The following is a 14,690-nucleotide window of genomic DNA, read 5'->3' as shown; positions in this document are numbered from 1 at the left end:
AATTATTAGAGTTTTCCAAAATTAATGGAAAAAGCAAACAAACCAACAACAACAACAAAAAAAACAAATTTCATATCCAAGAAGCTTAATGAGATCCTACCAAGGCAAAACCCTACAACTCACAAATTGCTGAATACCAAACAGAAAGAGAAAATCCTGAAAACAGTCAAAAAAAAGAAAGAAAAACTGGATACATAAAAGCAAAGCTAAAGATTAACAGCACATTTTGCATCAGAAACTAGTCAAGGCAGAATGCAATGAAATAATATCTTTAAAGTATTGAAAAACAAAAAATGTGTCAACTAAAATTCTATATTGTATAAAATATCTTTCAAAAATGAAGGCAAAACAGACTTTTTCAGACAACCGAAACTGAGAGAAGTCACTGCTAGCAGGTCTGAACTACAATAAAAAGTTATTTAAGTACAAATATACCACATGGAAACTTAGATTTGTATGATAAAGATCACTGAAAATGATAAACATGTGGGGAGATATTAAATATAATTTTTCTAACTTTTAGTACCTTTAAAAGATACTTTTAAAAGTAACTTTAAAACAGAAAAGGTACCTTTAAAACAGAAAAAAGGAGGACAAAACATAAAGTTGGTTCTTTGAAAATATCAGTAAAATTCACAACCTTTAACTAAAGTGACCAAGAACAAAGAGAAAGGGTTCATTATTACCAAAATCAGCAATGAAAGTGACACACTACTACTGACTTTAGGGAAAATAAAGATTATAAGAAATTACTATGGACAACTAAATATAAGCCTACTTATATGATATATACAAACTCCTAAACAATCTAGCAAAATTGAGTCAAAAAGAAGTCTAAACAGATTTATAGAAAGTAAGCAGATTACATTAATGCTTTTAAAACTTTCAACAAAAAAAGCCTAGGCCCAGATGGCTTCACTGGTAAATCCTACTAAACATTTAAAGAACAATAAATATCAATTCCTAGAAGATGAAGGAATACTTCCCAATTTATTGTGTAAATCTGATCCCCAAATCAGACGAAAGACATCACAGGAAACTAGAGACCAGTAGTTTTTGCAAACACACACACACACACACACAAGAATCTTCAACAAAACACTAGCAAATCAAATTCACCAAAAAAAAGGAGAGTACAGACCACAACCCACAACCCACAACCCCAACAATGCAAGGTTGGTTAACTACATGAAAATCAATCACTATAATACATCATATCAATGGAATGCGAGACAAAAACCACACTATCATCTTAATAGAGGCAGCAAAGTATTTGACAAAACCCAACATTTTTATGATGAAAACATTCAACAAACTTGCAGTAGAGGGAACTTCCTGAACTGATAAATAGCATCTACAAAAAACCCACAGCTAACATCAGCATCATTATAACGGCCAAAGATTGAATGTGTGAGTGTGTGCTCAGTCATGTTCAACTACATGTGACCCTTTGGACTGTAACCTGTGAGGCTCCTCTGTCCGTGGGATTTTTTCAGGGGGTGGGTTGCCATTTCCGCCTCCAGGGGATCTTCCTGACCCAGGGATCCAATCCACGTCTCCTGTGTCTCTTGCATTGCAGGCAGACTCTTTACCGCTGAGCCATCCAGGAAGCCCCAGAGTGAATGCTTTCCTCTCAGATCAGGTACAAGATAAAAATGTCCCCTCACCACTTCTATTTAACGCTGTACTAGAGAGTATAACAAGGCAGGAAATGAAATAAAAAGCACCTAGACTGGAAGGGAAGAGTACAAACTATCTCTATTCGCAAGTGGCATGATCTTATATATGCAAAATCTTAAGGACAATTTAAAAAACTGTTAGAACTAATAAATTAATTTGGCAAGGTTGAAGGCTACAAGATCAATATACAAAAATGAGTTATATTTTGTGCATTAGTGATGCACAAAATGCAATTTTTAAAATTTCCATTTATAATAGCATCAAAAAATACTAAAGAATAAATTTAGCAAAAAAAAAAAAGTATAAAACCTACACTCTGGAAACTATAAATATTGTTTTAAAAAAATAAAGAAGACCTAAATAAATGGAAAGATATCCATGTTTACGGATAAGACAATACTGTTAAGATGTCAATACTTCCCCAATTGATCCACAGATTTAATTTATTCTCTATTAAAATCCCAGCTGACCTCTTTGGAGAAACTTGACAAGTTGATCTTAAAATTCATATGGAAACACAGGAAATCTAGAATAGCCAAAACAATACTCAAAAGGAAAAGCAAAGTTGGAGAACTCACACTTCCCAATTTCAAAACTTACTATAAAGCTACAGTAATAAAAACAATACGGTACTAGGATAAGAATAAACACAGAGATCAATGGAATAGAATTCAGAGTGTCCAACAAATGATGCTGAAACCACTGGATGTCCACATGCAAAAAAAATTATTTTTGACCCTTTCTTCATATTATACACAATAATTAACCTAAAATGGATCAAAGACCTAAACATAAAAGCTAAACTAGCAGTCTCAACCTTTTTGGCACCAGGGACTGGTTTCACGGAAGACAATTTTTCCACAGATGGGAAAGGGGTAGGCATGGTTTAGGTGGTAACGAGAGCAGTGGGGCAGAAGATTCAGGCAGTAATGCGAGTGAAGAGGAGCACAGGGAGCCGCTCATCTCCTGCTCTGAGCCTGGTTTCTAACAGTCCATGGCCCAGAACAAGTCCAGTGGTTGGGGAATTCTGAGCTAAAGCATTCACAACCTCAGGTTAGGCAACGGTTTCTTAAATATGACATCAGAAGCATAAGCAATCAAAGAGAAAAAGAGGAACATAGACTGAACATCACTGAAATTTTAAAACTTTCATGCTTCAAAGGACAATATCAAGAAAGTGAAATGACAAATATCTGCCAATCATATATCTGACAAAAGGCTTGTATCCATTTATGAAGAATTCTTAACACTCTTCAAAGACACAAAATATTTATTTTTAAAAAATAAAGGATCTGAATAGACATTTCTCCAAAGAAGATATACAAATGGCCATCACACTAGAAAAGTTACTCAACATCATTAAACGCAAATCAAAATGATGATAAGTAATAACTTCATGTCCACTATGATGACCAAAATACAAAAGTCCTTGCATACCTACAGCTGATTCATGCGGATGGATGGCAGAAATCAACACAATATTGTAATTATCCTTCAATTAAAAGTAAATAAATTAAGAAAAATAAGTCCAATAACTACAAGTGTGGGTGGAGAAACTGGAATTCTTTCATACTGCTGAAATATTACTTGGCAATAAAAATAAATGAAATACTGATACACGCAGAACACGGATGACCCTGGAAGCCATATGGTAAGTGAAATAAACCATCACAAAGGATCATACACAAATTATTCCATTTATATAAAATGTTCAGAACAGGCAAATACATAGAGACAGAAAGTAGATTAGTGATCACCTAGAACTGGGACGTATCAGGGGCCAAGGGGAATTGGAGGGTGATAGCTAGGGCTTTAAATTTTCCTTCTGGGATAATAAAAATGTTCCAAAATGGATTGTTGTGATGATTTTACAACTCTATAAATACATTAAAAGCCATTCACCAGTACAACATAAATGGGAGAATTTTAAGGTATCTGAATTGTATCTCAATAAAGCTATTTTTTAAAAAGATATCTGACAATCTGAGGCAAGGTCAGCAAACTATAGGCCACAGGCTAAATCTGGACCACCATCTATTTTTGTAAATAAAGATTTGCTGAAACACAGTTATGCTCATTTGTTTATATATTGTCTATGGCTATTTCTGTGCTGTAACAGTAGAATCGAGAAACTGTGACAGAGATTTTATGACCCTTAAGGCCTAAAATATTTACTATCTGCTGTCAAGAGGAAAGGTTTATTTATTAACCTCAGGTATAAAGTGAAAAGAACACTATATTGTGGGGTTTACATAAAAGTGAAATGTATGACAGTTAAAGCACAAAAGATAGAATGAAATGGAAGTGTATTATTATAAAGTTCTTATAAGATACATGAAGTGATATATTATCTGTGATGTTAAAGATATATATTATACACGCTTTTAAGAAAGACACTGAAAGAGGAGGGTAGGGCAGGAAACCCTTTCGGGCAGAGGATTCTGTACCAACACAAAGCAGATGTTCTGCTAGCAAGAAACTCACTTTCACCCAAGACTATCCTCATATATGTGACAGACTTTCACTGTCATGAAGGGAAGAGTAAAAATGTAAAAACAAAAACCATCAAATGAAAAGCACACCCTCAAGGCCCAGGCTCAAAAGGCCTGCCTAAGACTGAGGCTTTGTCAAGATAATGAATGCCCCTCTGCCCTCACCACAAACCTCACAGAGAGTAACGAGAGATAACCATCTATAGCTTGGCAGGTGAAGGGCACCATGAGCACAAAGAGAGAGCTTCTGTGACACACGCATACAAGAATACTGAAGTGAAAGGCCTAACCAACTAACAGACTGACAGAGGACACATACCTATTCCTAGTAATAAATACTATTACCTCAGTGTCTACTGCTCTTTACTCGTAACGTCCAGCCTTTGATCAAAAAATCTCAAGAAACACAAGTAACAGGATGAAAAATTACTCGTAAAGAGATGATGCAGTTAACAGAACCAGATAACAATATTGACCCAGATACAGGAACTATCAAAACTATAAGTAAGAAGGGATCTATGGGAAAATTGAAGTCGCTCAGTCGTGTCCGACTCTTTGCGACCCCATGGACTGTAGCCCACCAGGCTCCTCTGTCCATGGGATTCTCCAGGCAAGAGTACTGGAGTGGGGTGCCAAAGGTAGGGAAAAAAAATGCATGAATCAGTAAGAAATTTCAGCAAAATGGGAAGTACCAAAAAAAAAAAATTAACAAAAAATAAGGTGTCAGAGATGAAGAATTCTTCCAACTGGCTTAACCACAGACTGGAAAGAGCTGAGCATCATCAGAGAACTTTAAGAAAGGTCAACAGAAACATTCTGAAAGCAAGCACATCAGCAGTTCAATCCTTAAAAATAAGAAGTATCAGAATGGTTAAGAGCACTACTTTTGAAGTCAGAGTATCTGGGTTCAAATTCCAGGTCTACCATTTACTAGCTCTGTGACTGTCAACTTGCTTAACTACTTATTTAGCACTATTTAAACAGGTAACAGTAAAAAGTGTCATAATTGTTATAACTGAATTATAGTTATGCAACATATCACAGTGCTTGTCACACTAAACCCACATTGATATTCCCATTATTTCTATTATTATTAATAAATTACTGCATTATTACTAATACCTAGTATTAATATTAGTATTAATATCTAGTATTCCCAGCATGATCCATAGCTCTTAATATTTGGATATATGTCAGAGCTTTCTTCAGTTGTAACTGCTACAAACTAAAAGTCAAAAACCTTCTTCACTGAAGTAGAAAAAGCAGTTTTTAAATTTCATTGTAATTTAGGATAATTATAAACTCAGAAACTGAGGTAAAGCATATTACTCACCCACACAGAAAAGAACAAAAATTTACAAGTTTCTCAAAAGTCATTTTGAAAAATGTCTTAAATTTTATCATGAACCTTGTATATTTTATTCAAATATACAGAGATGCATAAAATAGTTTTAAGTACTGTCTACACTTACCTGAAACCCAACTCAAAGCAGAACAAGAATGAGTGAACAAATGAAAAGGCTGAATGAGAAAACCAATAACTGAGGAGGACAAAGTAAGGTTCTTGCCAATCAAGCAAGCCTCTAAGATTTATTTTAAGATTTTTCCTTGAACAGATCACTACACACTTGACCCTTAACACTAAAATAATAATTTAAATTTTGAGGTACAAAGACCCACTTGAAGAAAATCTTTGTAATGTGTTATAAAACCAATAAAGATTGTTTATGATTTTGTTTTCTTTGTTCTGATATGATACAGTAAGTTATTTTTAAAATGTGGTTTCAAAAAACTCTCTATTCTGATAAAACAATACAGTTGACAATGAGAATTTTTACCCACTCTGCCTTGGTTTCATGAGATTTTATAACTAAATTCAAAAGTCAATTTCAGTAATAACAGTAGTCTACATATTTAACTTCCCTGGTGGCTCAGACGGTAAACTGTCTGCCTACAATGCGGAGACCCAGGTTTGATCCCTGGGTGGGGAAGATCCTCTGGAGAAGGAATGGCAACCCACTTCAGTACTCTTGCCTGGAAAATCCCATGGGAAGAGCCTGGTGGGCTACAGTCCATGGGGTCGCAGAGTCAGACACGACTGAGCGACTTCATTTCACATATTTAACAGGTTTATTTTTACTCTCAGTATATAGTTTTAAATGTTTTTATTTCTTAATTGGAGGGTTTTATTGTATATATGACTTTTATTCTAAGTAACTGTAAATTAGTTATAGAAGAAGGCAAGGTATTTATGCTAAATAAATATAAACTTTAAAATTCACTGATTTATTGATCTACATATATAGTTACTAAAATCTAGTTATGGGTTGAACTATCAGTTCAGTTCAGTCGCTCAGTCGAGTCTGACTCTTTGCGACTCCATGAATCATAGCACACCAGGCCTCCCTATCCATCACCAACTCCTGGAATTCACTCAGACTCATGTCCATCGAAGTCCGTGATGCCATCCAGCCATCTCATCCTCTGTCGTCCCCTTCTCCTCCTGCCCCCAATCCCTCCTAGCATCAGAGTCTTTTCCAATGAGTCAACTCTTTGCATGAGGTGGCCAAAGTACTGGAGTTTCAGCTTTAGCATCATTCCTTCCAAAGAAATCCCAGGGCTGATCTCCTTCAGAATGGACTGGTTGGATCTCCTTGCAGTCCAAGGGACTCTCAAGTCTTCTCCAACACCACAGTTCAAAAGCATCAATTCTTCAGTGCTCAGCTTTCTTCACAGTCCAACTTTCACATCCATACATGACCACAGGAAAAACCATAGCCTTGACTAGATGGACCTTAGTCGGCAAAGTAATGTCTCTGCTTTTTAACATGCTATCTAGGTTGGTCATAACTTTTCTTCCAAGGAGTAAACGTCTTTTAATTTCATAGCTGCAGTCACCATCTACAGTGATTCTGGAGCCCCAAAAATAAAGTCAGCCACTGTTTCCCCATCTATTTCCCATGAAGTGATGGGACCAGATGCCATGATCTTTGTTTCCTGAATGTTGAGCTTTAAGCCAACTTTTTCGCTCTCCACTTTCACTTTCATCAAGAGGCTTTCTCCCCCAATTTCTAAGTTGAAGTCTTACATCTCCAGTAACTCAGAATGTGACTTTATTTGGAAATAGGGTCACTGCAGACATAATTTGTAGAGATTCAGTCAGTCAGGTGGGCCCAAATCCAGTGTCTGCTCTCCTTATAAAAAGGGATATCTGAAGACAGACATGTACACACGGAGACCGCCAAGTAAAGATAAGGCAGAGATCAGGTGATGCTTCGACAAGCCAAGGAACACAAAAGACTGCCAGCAAAGCAACCGACCTTAGACCTCGGAAGGAACTAATCCTGACAGTACTTGAATCTCTTGACTTTTAGGCTCCAGAGCTATAAGACAACAAATTTTTGTTGTTTAAGTTACCCAGCCTGTGGTACTTTGTTACAGCTGCCCTAGAAAATCAATATACACCATCTCTTTTATAACAGATTTATTTACATTTGGTGTCAACAGACACCAAAGACTGCCTCAATAGTGGGAAAAAAATGATAAACCTCTTTTGTATAAAGGAGGAATACAGATTCTTTTAGATTCCTCTGATAGAGGAATCAGATTCTTTTCTAACGATTAAATGTAGTGTGGCAATTTTAATACTCATCAAAATGATATTTTAATTTTATTTAAATTTTAAATAAATTTGTCATTAAAATGGTTTTTTTTCCCAACATTTCATAAAATATGATTCTACCAAAAAAAAAAAAAATACTCCCTCTTTTGAGGTGGCAGAACATGATGTTCTCTTAAAAGCATTGTGATTATGAGAGCGTGAACCCTGCATCATGTTTTGAAAATTACTTAGTTGCATCTATGTAGGCAAACTCATGTGAAATAGTCTGCTTCTAGTTCTCTGCTCACCTATCATATATCAAAACAGTGTTCATGGGGAATGTCGATTTTACTGCTTATCTTCAATCAGCAAATGTTTCTGATTATGAATTATCACTTAAACTACCTGGCACAAAATCCTTAGAAAACAAAGGTAGCATAGAGAATTCTTAAGGCTATATGATTTACACACAAAATGCAACTTGATTTAAAAAACCAGTTGCTAAAAAAAAAAACAACCCGTTGCTAAAAGCAGCATACTTGTTTTTGGCTCTGATCTTTAAACACTAAATATTAAAGTGTATTTTTATACTTTAAGTGACCATGTTCTACAGGTATTTTAATAAAGAAAACTTCTTAGAATATAAAAATGGAAACGTGATCACTAAAGGAAAATATAACAAATGTGAACAGAACATCTGGCCAAAGAAACTTATGAAAGGGATTTTATCTAAGGTCTACTGAAGGAATAGACAGAGACATATTAATCAATACCATAGATCTTGTTTAAATTCTGATTTGTAAAACCAACTTCAAACAGAATTTATGAGACAATAAGGGACATATGAACACTCACTCACTGGACATTTGATATTAATAAATTACATATTTTTATAGGTAAGAATAGCATTGAAGTGAAGTGCAAGCTGCTCAGTGTGTCCGACTCGTTGTGAACCCATGGACTGTAACCCACCAGGCTCCTCTGTGCATGGAATTCTCCAGGCCAGAATACTGGAGTAGGTAGCCATTCCCGTCTCCAGGGAATCTTCCCAACCCAGGGATTGAATCCAGGTCTCCTGCAATGCAGGTGGATTCTTTACCATCTGAGCCACTAGGGAAGTCCAAGAATACTGGAGTGGGTAACCTATCTCTTCTCCCGCGGATCTTCGAACCCAGGAATTGAACTGGGGTCTTCTACATGGCAGGTAGATTCTTTGCCAGCTGAGCTACCAGGAAGTCCAAGAATAGCATTTGCTAAGTCGCTTCAGTCGTGTCCGACTCTGTGTGACCCCATAGACAGCAGCCCACCAGGCTCCCCCATCCCTGGGATTCTCCAGGCAAGAACACTGGAGTGGGTCGCCATTTCCTTCTCCAGTGCATGAAAGTGAAAAGTGAAAGTGAAGTCGCTCAGTCGTGTCCGACTCTTCACAACCTCATGGACTGCAGCCCACCAGGCTCCTCCGTCCATGGGATTTTCCAGGCAAGAGTACTGGAGTGGGGTGCCATAGCATTGGATTATAGTAAAAACGAGGACTCTTATCTTTTAGACCCAATTGAAGTAGTTATCTATATGTAAGAAATCATACTGTAGCTGGTATCTGCATTAAAACAATTCAATGGTGGCCGATATAGCAGATGAAACAAAATAGGCCACATGTTAATGAACATTAAAGGTGGGTGACGGAGACATGAGGTCCACTGAATGCTCTACTTTTACATACATTTTCCATAATAAAAAAATTTAAAGGTCTATAGGTAACTAAGCTAACAGCATATTAATAGTGGCTGTTAGAGATTAATTTGAAATTGAACACAGGGAATCATCAACTTGAGTTCCATGAGATGGAAAGGGGGAAACTATTTACTATCAATTAATTAGCAAGAAAATAGAAAATCCTTAGAATCCTGATATTTGTGTAAGTTGTTAAACTAATGAGAGTTATGGTGAAAAACCCACAACTCCACTACCTTCCATATAACCCCTCCTGTAAGGTAGAATTCTCAGCAAAATGGAACAGGAATCTATGTTTTTAAAGTTAAAAAAAAAAAAGAAAAGCAAAAGAAGTCATCACTGTAACCTGGTAAGTAATGTCTTTTCAGAAGGGAAAAGCCGATAAAAATTCAAGATATTTAAAATCTTTAATGCCATAGAAAAAATGTTACTAGTGGAAGCATTTTTCTTTACCAAGGAATTACTTTACAAACATATGCTGTGACGTATTATACAGAAGTAGGACAAAAGCAGTGACTAGTAGGGCCTAAAATATTTCTTGAACAAGTAATTACTTTGCTAATACAAAGACATTTATCTTTAGAGTTAGATGAGTTTCCTCTATGCCTAAGAGTAAAATGGTTGTTAACAGTTCTGATAGAAAATATCATTGAAAATTAAAAATTCTAACAGTGAGGTAAACATAAAATAGAAGAGCATTAAAACAGAAAAAAAAAAAAAGCAAACTTTATTAAGATACTAGGAGAAAAAAAAAATCACTGTATAGTAGAAAATACTTGGGTAACTGATGCATCTAAGCTCTTCTACTACTCTGCAAAGTAGAAAACTCCCTGGGCCTTTTATACTATTCCACCTGTAGAAGAGTTCCCACTTTCTGAGCCTACATATTTCATCACTGGTAAAAAAAATTCAGGACTTTCAGAATACCTGGTTGACTGGAAAAAAGATGGCATTTGCAACTAGACATGAACAATGAGCTAAAGGTTTAGCCACTGAAATGCTGGTAAAGAGTGCTGTGTGCTGGTGTCCAAACAAGCCTCCTTAAAAGACACTGTACATACTTTTTATCTCTTTTTGTCTCCATTCTGGATATTCTGCTGCTAGGGATGGCTGGAACTGTAATAGCCTTTTTGGAAATAAAGTTTTATTTTGCTCAGGCAATCACTAATTTGGGGTTTTCCTAAAACTGAAGAAAGAATTTAATCCTAGATGGTATAAAACCACATTGTTATATATACTATACTATCTCAAGATTACTCAACAATAAATAAGCAAATGAAAATAAAATGCTAGAAAGAAAAGAACCATAGAAGAAAAGATCACATATGGTATTCCTACCATTTTGCTACCAATAACAGAGAAAGAAGGGGCTTAATGTCCTTCCCCGCAACCCTGCCCCAAACAGCGTAGTTAGCAGGGTTAGTATTGGTGGACTAAATCCATATATTCATTATTCCTTTGTTCTTTCATTTGGCAAACATGTATTAAACATATTATGTGCCATGTACTAAGGTGCCTGAATAAGATAGAAAAGATTCCACTTTAATAACATTTACATTCTAGTGGAAAGGTAAAAAGTAGTAGATATTTAATAAAGGAAAATATACAAAGAGCTTAGCTATTCTCCACTGATGACACAGTCTCATCATCAAAAATATAAATTAACTAAAATTCTTATTTAAAATGAAGGTGCTGAATCAGAACCAAAACTATTTAACATTCATTCCAATGAGGTCAAATGTTTCTATGAACCTTTATTCATAAAGAGAAAGTGTGTTTTATCTATCTTTTAATTCCATAATGGAAAAAACTCTTGACATCTCATAACATCTTGAAACTACTTTTACAGAACACAAAGGAACATAGAAATGACTATGACCAAAACAGAAAACAAGTTTTGGTAAGGAATTTACTCAAGGAACTTAAAATCTAATCGAACCTTCAGGAACAGAGATAATTCAGTCATGTAAAGAAACTGCTAATCAGTCTACAAAGGGGCACCAAATTTGTGGTGTCTAAATAAGACAAAAAGTCAGGTTATGAAAAGGCCCAAGCAACTTCTAGGTCCACCAAGGCTTCAACAGAAACATATTTGTACTCCCAATCAACTGATAAAAATTAGCATTGGGGTAAAAATAAATAATTGTGGGTGTGGAGGTTATCATAGTAATGCATACCTTCTAATTAATCTAGGCATGACAGACAGTAGTTCAGAGCTAGATTGCAAAGATATAACACAAAGAAAGGGAGTAAACTGGAGAAGAGGCCTAAAGTCAAAAGAACAAGCCCCGTGAAGGCAGAACAAGCCATGCACCATTGATGTTTTCTTTATACCCTGATGAATACTGACTAATCGCTTAGAAAACAATGGTCTCAGTGATTTCTTCAACAGATCTCTACAGATCAAAAGAATTACTATATACCTAACCTTCCATAGACAGGTGGTTTAGGTACTTCAACTATTAATCACTTGAACAAGACATCTCACTTAGTAATTTATGCAAGGGAAGGCCACAGTGAAATGTACTGTAATATAACATAACTATAGCAAAACTGTACACAGGCAAGATAGAGCCTTTACAATAGTCAGCACATACGCCACATATGGCATAACTTAGGAAGAGGAAAATGTAAAACATAAATATTGCATATTTATATGTAAAAGAACATATTTATTACATTGTATATTATATGTAATATTACATATTTATAATAAAGTACAATTATTTCAATACTAACTAAGACAATATAATGCTTTTAACATTTATAACATATCAAAGGGTATTAATATTAAAGGACACATATATCTGATCCCCAAATGATTAAAAACGGTTATTACATACACTGAGATTTTATTATGTTTCAATATGCCTTTTACATTTGAGTGGTGACTAAACCAATAACTGGCATAATCTGCTGAGTAGTTCTGATAAAACTAAATTGACATTTGAATTTAAAAGTCTACCTTTTCATATAAAAGTATACATGTCACAAAAACTGGTGGTATCACCTAATGTCATTGTTCAATCTCAATAAAGACCGAAAACAACAACTCTCTCTGAAAATGGACCTTAAAGGACAGAGACTTAGTTTATTAAATTAATAGAAAATAAAGCATAGATGGCATAGGTTCTTAAATTTGGGGTCCAAGATCTATTTCAAGGAATCCAAGAAAAAAACTGAAATTTTATATAAAATTTTGAAGTGTTGGCTATTATAAGACAAGTATGATATTTAAAGAGGAATCAATACACCCAGAAGTGAGATGATCTTTTCCTTAGCTCAACAATTTTACTAGACCTTAAGAATTCAACTGCAAACACCTGGATAACGTTACTGCATTTCCACAGAGTTACACTGGATAGACCTCTTCCCAAAGCAGTTAAAAACAAAAACAAAAAGAATCAAAGGTGACACCAAAAACCACCAACTCAGATGAAAACCTTTTAGAAAACTATGTGGGATCTTTTAGCACAGTCAAGACCAGAAGAAAACCTTGAGAGTTTCAGCATAAAAGTAAAGAGAATGAAACATGTTTCTCCAGATATCCCCTTTATAAACCTTTCCCTCGTTTCAAGACCCAGTATCAAATTAAGTATAAGATCTCAGGTATTCTCTCCCACAATTTTAATGGTCAATTCCTAATACCACTACCCCACAGAACGGGAAGAAAAGGATTTCTCCCAATCCCAAGAAAGTGGGCAGAGCTAAGGTGTGCAAAAACAAAAGACTCTCTCCATCTGTCAAAATGAGGAGGGGACTTGTCACCCTGGTTTGAAGGAGGCGGGGGTGGGGGTGCTTGGCGAAGGAGGCGGGGACCTAAATCTTAACTGCTGCACGTGATGGCCTCGGCTCTTAAGAAATGTAACCGTGCCAGACTGGTGCGGATGTGAGAGAGCAACTGAGTAGCACAGGTGCTGGCAAAGGCAAGACCTGGGCCTCCGGGTGAGGCGCTACGTGGCACTAAGCAAACAGAGCTTCGTCTCCCCCACCCCCTGCTTCCGCCCCAACCCTTTTCCCCTTTGGTTACCAGTTGCTCCAGATGCCGTAGAGTAGTTCAACAAAAGCGAAAGAGAGGTTCAGGCACAGGAAGAAAAACAGGTTCCGAGACGTCTTGTCCGACAGGATAGACCTAGGCATGATACAAGTGGGGAAGAACCGGGAAAGTCAAAGCAGTGCCAGACACGGAGGCTGGGTCCCCTTTCAAGACCCTCCCAGTCCACACGTTCTTTTCCTCACACGAACGAGGATGTCCCAGACGCTCCCTCCCTGGACCTCGGGCCATCTTTAGATTTGGGCCTTCTCCCCTTGTGCCGGGCACCCACTTCCCGCAAACACGTTCCCCGCACCTAAACCAGCCTGAGATCTTGCGGAACAGATTGAACTTGGGTGGTTTGTATTCATCGTCCTTGATGGACAGAGGCAACATCTTCTCTGCCCGGCGAAGGGCCGGGTCTACTCCCCTCTAGTAGTGGCTCCGTGGGAGATGGTAGTGATACAGGTAGTGATACGCTTCAGATGTGAATCCCCAGTGCCTGTCCCGGGCCGCGCGCCGCTTCCAGACACAGACTCAGACACACACCCGGGAACCGGGCGACTTCCGGCCCGGGCCGCGCAACGCGTCCTGGGACGGGAAAGGGGGAAGGCGGGGCCGAGGGCGGGATTTGCGCGGTGGGGCGGGGCTTAAGACGAAGGCGGAGTTGCGAGTTTTACAGTAGCCAAAGAGAGGTGGCATCCAGTAGGTGGTCTAAAGGGCCGACTAAGAGTGAAGTCCCTCCACCTGTACTCAGGAAGAAAATCCTGAGGTAGCAATCCTGAGGTAGCCACCCACGAATTGGGCTGGCCAGAAGGCGGAGAGCCCGCTCACGTCCACTCCGACTGCCTATCACTGCGGTTCTCGGATGCGCGGCATCCTGCGCCTGCCCTTTCGCCATTGCCCTATCTATTAGCATCAAATCCCGGTTTGTTCGGTAGCAGTGCTTAAAAATCCAGTCTGCAGGAAACGCAAATGATGATGGTTTTGCTGGGTGAACTCTATAGGTACCCAAATCCTAGTAATCCACCCAGCCCCGCTCCCCTAAACAGCGCCTGACCTTTCTGTACTGTCACGCAGGAGGCAAATACCTTCCGAAAGAATGTTAAATGTATTTTAAGAGTTATTTTTGAAAGGAGTACCTACGAGACCG

At 37.4% G+C, this 14,690-nt stretch overlaps 1 protein-coding gene across 1 annotated transcript in view; it reads right to left on the bottom strand.

The window, feature by feature from the left end:
• The window catches only part of SLC30A7 (solute carrier family 30 member 7), a 98,803-nt gene extending 84,683 nt beyond the window's left edge, over positions 1 to 14,120 (bottom strand). Inside the window, exons 1-2 of the mRNA XM_005678037.3 lie at positions 13,854 to 14,120; positions 13,535 to 13,636 (exon numbers count right to left, since the gene is read on the bottom strand). Coding sequence (XP_005678094.1) covers positions 13,535 to 13,636; positions 13,854 to 13,933 — 182 coding nt within the window. The 5' untranslated portion in view covers positions 13,934 to 14,120. The remainder of the gene's footprint in view (positions 1 to 13,534; positions 13,637 to 13,853) is intronic.

This window comes from Capra hircus, chromosome 3, assembly GCF_001704415.2.
Source record: "Capra hircus breed San Clemente chromosome 3, ASM170441v1, whole genome shotgun sequence".
Taxonomy (NCBI): Eukaryota; Metazoa; Chordata; class Mammalia; order Artiodactyla; family Bovidae; genus Capra; species Capra hircus.
The sequence above is the reverse complement of the archived record's forward strand: the minus strand, read 5'-3'. Positions and strand labels throughout refer to the sequence as shown.